The 8,213-nt window shown below is 45.3% G+C and overlaps 1 protein-coding gene across 1 annotated transcript in view; it reads right to left on the reverse strand.

The window, feature by feature from the left end:
* Positions 1-379: 379 nt before the first annotated feature.
* ZNF544 (zinc finger protein 544) overlaps positions 380-8,213 on the reverse strand; it is a 26,363-nt gene continuing 18,529 nt past the window's right edge. Inside the window, 1 exon segment of the mRNA XM_032263362.1 lies at positions 380-2,895. Within this exon segment, the coding sequence (XP_032119253.1) occupies positions 911-2,895 (1,985 nt within the window). The 3' untranslated portion in view covers positions 380-910.

The raw sequence follows: 8,213 nt of genomic DNA on the forward strand, positions 1-8,213 counted from the left end.
ACCTAAACGCAACAGTATAGACACATTTTTATGTGCACACAAATCACCTGTGTGATTTTTTTGAGATGGAGTCCCAGTCTGTCACTCAGGCTGGAGTGCAGTGCTGCAATCTCAGCTTACTGAAACCTCCACCTCCCAGGTTCAAATGATTCTACTGCCTCAGCTTCCTGAGTAGCTGGAACTACAGGTGCAAGCCACCACAGCTGGCTAACTTTTTTTGTACTTTTAATAGAGACACTTTTGCTATGTTGGCCAGGCTGGTCTCAAACTCCTGACTTGGGGAGATCCACTCATCTCAGCTTCCCAAAGTGCAGGGATTATAGGAATGAGTCACTGTGCCCAGCCACCTGCTTGATTTTAGAAACTGCACACTCTTGAATTTTACTGCCAGATACTTTTATTTATTTGGCTAGAGTGAGCTTGGGAATACACAGTTTCAGTGCTCACTCTAGGCAATTCTTTTTTTTTTTTTAATTTGTACCTGTACATGTCAAGAAAAGGCAATTCTGATGCACATGGTCATGAAGCCCCACTCTGAGAGTCATGTTCTGGCCACCTGATTTCTAGTAAAGAGGGTCTGGCAGGAAAATTTCCCATCTTGGTTATTATCTATTATCACTCTCTCACTAGGCAGCAGTGCAGTGGCATGATCACAGCTCACTGCAACCTCCACTTCTGGAGCTCAAGTGATCCTCCCACCTCAGCTTTCTGAGTACCTGGGACTACAGGTATGCACCACCACGCTTGGCTAATTTTTGTATTTTTTGTAGAGACAGGATTTTGCCATGTTACCCAGGCTGGTCTCAAACACCTAGGCTCAAGCAATCCACCAGGCTCAGCCTCCCAAAGTGCTTGGATTACAGGTGTTGGCCACTGAGTCTGGCCCTGTCTTGGTTATTTACAGGGTTTCTCACCTGTGAGCTTTATCATATTGAATAAGGGAAGTATTATAACTGGAAAGTTTTCCACATTTGTTACATTCATAGGGCTTCTCTCCAGTATGAATTCTCTGATGCCTAGTAAGTTGACACCGCTGGCTAAAGGCTTTCTCACAGTGCTCACATTCATAGGGTTTCTCTCCAGTGTGTGTCCTCTCGTGTTTAGTAAGGGTTGAGCGATCATTGAACGCTTTCCCACAATCAATGCATTCATAGGGCTTTTCTCCAGTATGCGTTCTCTGATGTTCAATAAGTTGCGACCACTGGCTGAAGGCCTTAATACACATGTCACACTGATAGGGCTTCTCACCGACATGCGTCCTCTGGTGCACAATGAGGGGAGACCTCTGGCTGAAAGCTTTTCCACAATGACTGCATTCATAAGGTTTCTCTCCAGTGTGTGTCCGCTGATGCACAACAAGCTGAGATTGCTGCCGAAAGGATTTCCCACAGTCACTACATTTGTAGGGTTTCTCTCCAGAATGAATTCTCTGATGGGAAAGAAGGTGAGAGCTCCCTGTGAAGGCTTTCCCACACTGACTGCATTCAAAAGGTTTCTCTCCAGTGTGAGTTCTTTGATGCTCCACAAGGTGGGAGCTCCCAGTAAAGGCTTTATCACACTGATTGCATTTGTATGGCTTCTCCCCAGTATGAATTCGCAGATGCCGGATGAGCTGAGTGCTTCAAATGAAGGCTTTTTCACACCGGTTACATTCATAGGGCTTTTCTCCAGTGTGAGTTCTTTTATGAGCAACAAAGTCAGAGCTTTTGCTGAAGGACCTTCCACAGTGAGTACACTTGTACGGTTTCTCTCCAGTATGAATTCTCTGATGTACAATGAGGTTAGAGTTCCACCTGAAGGATTTTCCACATTCAATACAATGATACGGTTTTTCTCCAGTGTGAATTCGCTGATGCCTAATAAGTTTGGAACTCTGGGTAAAGGATTTCCCACACAGGCTGCACTCATGGGGTTTCTCTCCTGTGTGTGTCCTCTGATGTATAACGAGGTCATAGCTTTGGCTAAAAGATTTCCCACACTGTGTACATTCAAAGGGCTTTTCTCCAGTGTGTGTTCTCTGGTGTACAATGAGCTTAGAACAACAGCTGAAAGACTTTCCACACTGATTACACATAAATGGCTTCTCTGCAGTCTCAACGATGTTACAGTCAGAAAAAGATGAGGCCAAGGGGAAGGCAGCACAGCCTTCCTCACATCTGAAGGGGGACTCTCCAGGGTCACTTACTTCTGTTTGTACAAGGCACAGACTCTCAGAACAGGCTTCCCTGCACTCATCACATTCATACTCACTTTTTCCAAAATGCACTGGCTTGTGTTCATTCAGAGACACACTGTGACAGAAGAGGTTTCCACAATCCTTACAGTTATTACTTTTCTTTACTGAAAAAATTCTACCATGAAAACAAAGGGAGGAATCATAGTTGAGAGAGTCACTACCGACAATATATTCATAAGGGTTTTTATTTCCTGTTTCAATGTTTGCAAGTTTACTCAAGTAAATGCTCTGACAGAAGGCTCTAGCACGCTGATGATTTTCACAGTGCTTCCAATCTACTCCATTTTTCTCATGATTAATGAAAACTGAATTTCTTTTCAACTGTTTAACCTGTGAGTTGGGCTTATGGAAACCTGTACTTGTAGGTAATGTTGTAGGTAGAAGGCTTAAAGCAGAAGGTAGAGAATAACTTCCCCCACGTTCAAGCTCACAATGTTTCCTTTGAGCAAACAGTCTCTTTGAGGTGAGTACCGTCAACCTCAAGGAGTTCTCCTGGTGTTCCCTTAACTGGTTGCTCTGATCTTGCACTTTTCCTAATGACACCAAACAGGGTGGCTCCTCCTGTACACATTGTTTCACTTCCACATGGTGGGAGAGTTCATCCCACACTCGATCTTTTTCAGAATTCAACCTATTCTTTTCAAGGGTAGCCTTCCAGTCTGAAAGAAATCCAAAATGCCTGAGTTACTGGAAAAGCATCAGAGAAGGAGGGATAGATGAAGGAGACAGCTGTTGTGAGGGAGATGTCTCTGGTCTGTTTTCAAACAACAAACTGTAACCTGTATGCGGGAGTGAAATGGCATGATCTCGGCCTCAGCTTCCTGAGTAGCTGGGAATACAGGCACCTGGCACAACGCCCAGCAACTATGATCAGCAAACATGGTATCAGTGGTAAACTGCAAAATACAAGCAAACATAATAAAGAAGTGACTAAGTAGCAGTGGTCCTCAAATAAAGGGCAGAAGAATAAGAATAAGGAAGGAGGGGCCAGGCGCAGTGGCTCATGCCTGTAATCCCAGCACATTGGGAGGCTGAGGCAGGTGGATCACCTTAAGTCAGGAGTTCAAGACCAGCCTGGTCAACATGGTGAAACCCTGTCTCTATAAAAAATAAAAAAATTAGGTGGGCATGGTGGCAGGCACCTGTAGTCCCAGCTTCTCAGGAGGCTGAGGCAGGAGAATCACTTGAGCCTAGAAGGTAGAGGTTGCAGTGAACTGAGATTGGGCCACTGCATTCCAATCTGGGCGAGAGAGTGAGGCCGTGTCTAAAAAAAAAAAAAACAATAGGGAGGTAAAGACAAAAGGAGAAATCCACAGAATGAACTGGGTCTGCGGGGTATAAAGCCCTTAACCACTGCAAAAAATATGTATGTATAAGCCCCTGTACCCCTGAATGTAACCTTTTGGGAAAATGGGACGGTCCAGATGTGATTAGGAATTTATTATTATTGTTATTTACTTAGCTAACTTTCTAGAGTCAAGGTCTTGCTCTGTTGAACAGGATAGCAATGGCACAATCATAGCTCACTGCAGCCTTGAACTTCTGAGCTCATGTGATCCTCCCCCATTGGCCTCCCAAAGTCCTGGGATTACAACTGATATTACCCTTCTGTGATTAGAATTTTTATGTATTGTATCGTACTGTATTTATTTTTGAGACAGAGTCTGGGTCAGTTGCCCACGCTGGAGTGAAATAGCACAATCTCGACTAAATGCAATCTCCACCTCCCAGGTTCAAGCGATTCTCCTGCCTCAGCTTCTTGAGTAGCTGGGAATACAGGCACCTGGCATCACGCCCATCTAAAATTTTTTAAATGGGGATTTTTTTCTGGATTATCTGGGGGGCTGTAAATGCAATCACAAGTGTTCCTATAAGAGAAAGGCAGAGAGAGATTTGAAACACAGAGAAGGTGAGAAGACAGAGCAGAAGACATCTGAAGACTGCAAAAATGTGGCCTCAGCCATGGAATGTTGCAACCAACGGGAGAAGGAAGAGGCAAAAATGGGTTTTCCATTTGGAGCATCGAGAAGGAGCAGAGCCCTAGGGCACAGCACTATCGACAGCTTGATTTCAATCCAGCGACACTGATTTTGGACTTGTGGCCACCAAAACTTTTAGAGAATAAGTTTGCATTGTTTTAAGCCACCAGTCGGTGGTAAATTTTTACAGCAGCCACAGAAAACAAAAACAGACTACTAACTGGTTCTTAGTCCTAGAATATCAGTTTCTGCTCCACTTCTCATCTCATAATTCCATCTCAAACATAAACCCTGACTTCATATTCTTAATGCACCAATTCTTCCATTTCTTCAGGTTGCAAACAGAGAAAAATGATTTAACCATTCCAGAATTGGCCCAATAGACTCTCCAGAAAAGACTGCATGGTCTCTGAAGCAGCATGGTCAGCATGACTGGCTCCAACTGGGCTCCATTTGCCACTTCAACCAGGTCCATTTTCCTTAGAGGTTCATTTTCCTTGCTGTAGCCAGGAGTAAGAATATTTATCCTACAAGGATTATTTTGAGGCATCAGTGAATCACTGTGTGAGCCTCACACAGTGTCTGGCACCAACATTACAAATTATAGTTGATCTTGCCATTCTTGTTATTGTCCTGGTGAGGATTCTTCTCTGTTGAAGACATGAAGCCTCTAAAAACAAGTGGCAGAGGCTCCCAGCTCAGAATGCTTGTCCAGGTCCTAAAGATTCCCCCTCTGCTTCTCACTCTGCTCGTTATGGTTGCATGGCCACCAGGGCCAACACTACTGAGGCCTATCTTAAGTTCCCATACCTCACTCTTTGAGCACATGAGGACACAAGAATCCCTCGACAACTCAATAACTACACTCTGTGGCCATCCCTTGACTTCTGAGGGAATGTTTCCCTCCTGTCAATTAAAAGCTCTCTTCCCTCTGGGGCAAGACCTTTATATGCACCTAGCACCCCCACACTCAAGAGCCCTCACACCCAGCACCTTCACACCTGGCACCTTCATACCTGGCATCTTCACATCCAGCACCCTCACATCTGACACCCTCACACCCAGCACTCTCACACCTAGTGCTGTCCTCATCCCAACTCTGTGGTTCCTCTGGGGAGTCACCATGAAATCCCTGATGGGAGAATGTTTTCAAAAGAAACAATAGCCCAATGAAGGGTATTTGAGGATGAGAAGCAGGAAAGAAGTCCTTGGTGGCTGAGATGCATTCAGATTTTGCCTGGCCATTGAAAATCAGGTGAAGGACATTAAATATCCTGCAGTGGCAGCACCATTAGGAGCATGAAATGAGAAAAGGGGCTGTCCTCACAGACCAGCCAAGAGGGGTGTCTATGCCAAACAGAAGACTGATAGTAAACAGAATTCAGAATGACATTACTGAGGCACGGTATCAGGGCATGGCCCAGGGAAGACGGTAGATAAATAAGCATGGGTGCCCTTCAGAGGAAGAAAATAGAGGTTGCAGGCAAGAGAGTTACAAGGAAGGAGGAACAGGAAGACATGAGACAAATTCAGATAAACTCAACATCTCCATCCTGGGGGAAACATGAGAGGGTGTTGTGAAGATATACATGATGTATGTTGCTTAGTGAAAGCAGCCAGTCAGAAAAGGCTGCATAGTAAATGACCCCAACTATGGCATTCTGAAAAAGGCAAAACTATGGAGACAGGATGAAGATCAGTGGCTGCCAGTGAAGAAGGGGAATAAGGTCTGGAGGCAGGGAGCCTAAGTCCGATTCATGCTGACTTCCTAGAACTGAATCAAAAGGAAAACCTGAAATTTCCGTGTCCACCTAACAAAAGGTTCAGAGGCTACTCCCTTTGCAACACCCCCCTGCCAACCTTTCTGTTACAGATGAAAAACGGAAAGTATCTCTGATTGGTCTCCTCCTGCAACCAATCAGGCATTTGCATGGGGCATAACTTTGTAACTTCACTTCAGCCTCTGCTTGGTCACCTTCAGCAATCAATCAGACTGGTCACAGGCCACTACTTCAAAGGGTGTAAACCAAGAAACAAATGGGAAACATCCAGAGGGTATTTAAACCCCAGAAAATTCTGTAACCAGTGCTTCTGAGCCTTGCTTGAGCCTACTCCCACTCTGTGAAGTGTGTTTTTGTTTCAATACATCTATGCTTTTGTTGCTTCGTTCTTTTGTTGTTTTGTGTGTTTTGTCCAATTCTTTGTTCAAAATGCGAAGAACCTAGACACCCTCCACTGGCAACATATCTTCCTGAACCAGCCAGGAGGTAAGCTCAAAGTTTGGGATTTTTCTTCTCTTTTCGTTTTCTGTTTTCCATATAGGGGAACCCTTTTCTCTCTCTTTTTCCCTTTCCAACTTACGGACCCTTGGTGGACAGCACCTAAGCATGGAAGCAACTCTAAGTTTCTGGCTGGGGCCACTCTCTGGTGAAAATGAAAGACTTCTGTGTGGAAGTGCCTGACTACCATCACCCAGTTCCGGTGAAAGACCTGAGTCCTTTTCCCTTTTTTCTTTATCAGTCTTTCAGCTGCAGTGTCCCAGTAGCTCCCTGGTAACTGCAGGCACCTGCCCAGGGCCACCCTCCGATGTTGCTTCAAAGCCAAGGTGTAAATGGGGATAGCTACCCTGCCCAGAAGGAGAAAAGACTCTTCTGTCTTTTCTGGTTATAGTCCCTGATCCCTATCTGTGATGCAATTGGCAGCGGCAGCTCACCTGGGTGAACTCAGGCATGTTTCAGGTGACTTAAACCCTCTTTTTATATGTGAAATTCTCCCATAGGATTAGCCTGTAAGGGAAACAGATAATGTCTCTTAGGCATTTTAACTTACCTTCTCATACTCCATTTATTTGACTTCCTGAGGACCTTCGGGATCCACAAGCTTTAGTAGACATTCTACATCTTGGACCTCCACTGAGGGGATCCCATAGCTTGATGGTCATTGCTTCAGCATCAATTTGCTTGCCCTGAACCCCGTAGAAATTCTCAACCCCAGCCAGGCGTGGTGGCTCACGCTTGCAATCCCTGCCCTTTGGGGAGCCAAGGCAGGTGGATTTTCTGAGGTCAGGAGTTCGAGACCAGCCTGGCCAACATGATGAAACCCTGTCTCTACTAAAAATACAAAAAAAAAAAAAAAAATTAGCTGGGCGTGGTAGTGTATGCCTGTAATCCAGCTACTCAGGAAGCTGAGACAGGAGAATTGCTTGAACCTGGGAGATGGTGGTTGCAGGGAGCTAAGACTGCACCACTGCACTCCAGCCTGGCAACGAAGCAAGACTCCATCATACACACACACACATACACACAAAATGATGCCTCAAGATAGGTTTATGGATTGTTACAGACGTACAATATAGCATAATGGTAACAGCAGGAGAAACCGCATGTGTGTGCATAGTAGAGCAGACGTGGGAACTTTCTGTACTTTCTCCTCAACTTACCTATAAACCCAAAACTGCTCTAAAAAATGAAGTCTATTAGCCTGGGCAACATGGTGAAACTCCATTAAATACAAAAATTAAAAATACAAAAATTAGCCAGGTGTGGTGGCATGCACCTGTAGTCCAAGCTACTCGGGAGGCTGAGGCACAAGAATTGTTTGAGCCAGGGAGGTGGGGGCTACAGCGAACCAAGATGTGCCACGGCACTCCAGGCTGGGTAGCAGAGTGAAACCCTGTCTCAAAAAATATATATAATGAGCCGGGCGCGGTGGCTCACGCCTGTAATCCCAGCACTTTGGGAGGCCGAGGCGGGTGGATCACGAGGTCAAGAGATCGAGACCATCCTGGTCAACATGGTGAAACCCCATCTCTACTAAAAATACAAAAAATTAGCTGGGCATGGTGGTGCGTGCCTGTAATCCCAGCTACTCAGGAGGCTGAGGCAGGAGAATTGCCTGATCCCAGGAGGCGGAGGTTGCAGTGAGCCGAGATCGCGCCATTGCACTCCAGCCTGGGTAACAAGAGCGAAACTCTGTCTCAAAAAAAAAAAAAAAAAAAA

The sequence above is a fragment of the Sapajus apella genome, unplaced genomic scaffold (assembly GCF_009761245.1).
Source record: "Sapajus apella isolate SASKATOON/1434 unplaced genomic scaffold, GSC_monkey_1.0 scaffold135, whole genome shotgun sequence".
NCBI classification, from domain to species: domain Eukaryota; kingdom Metazoa; phylum Chordata; class Mammalia; order Primates; family Cebidae; genus Sapajus; species Sapajus apella.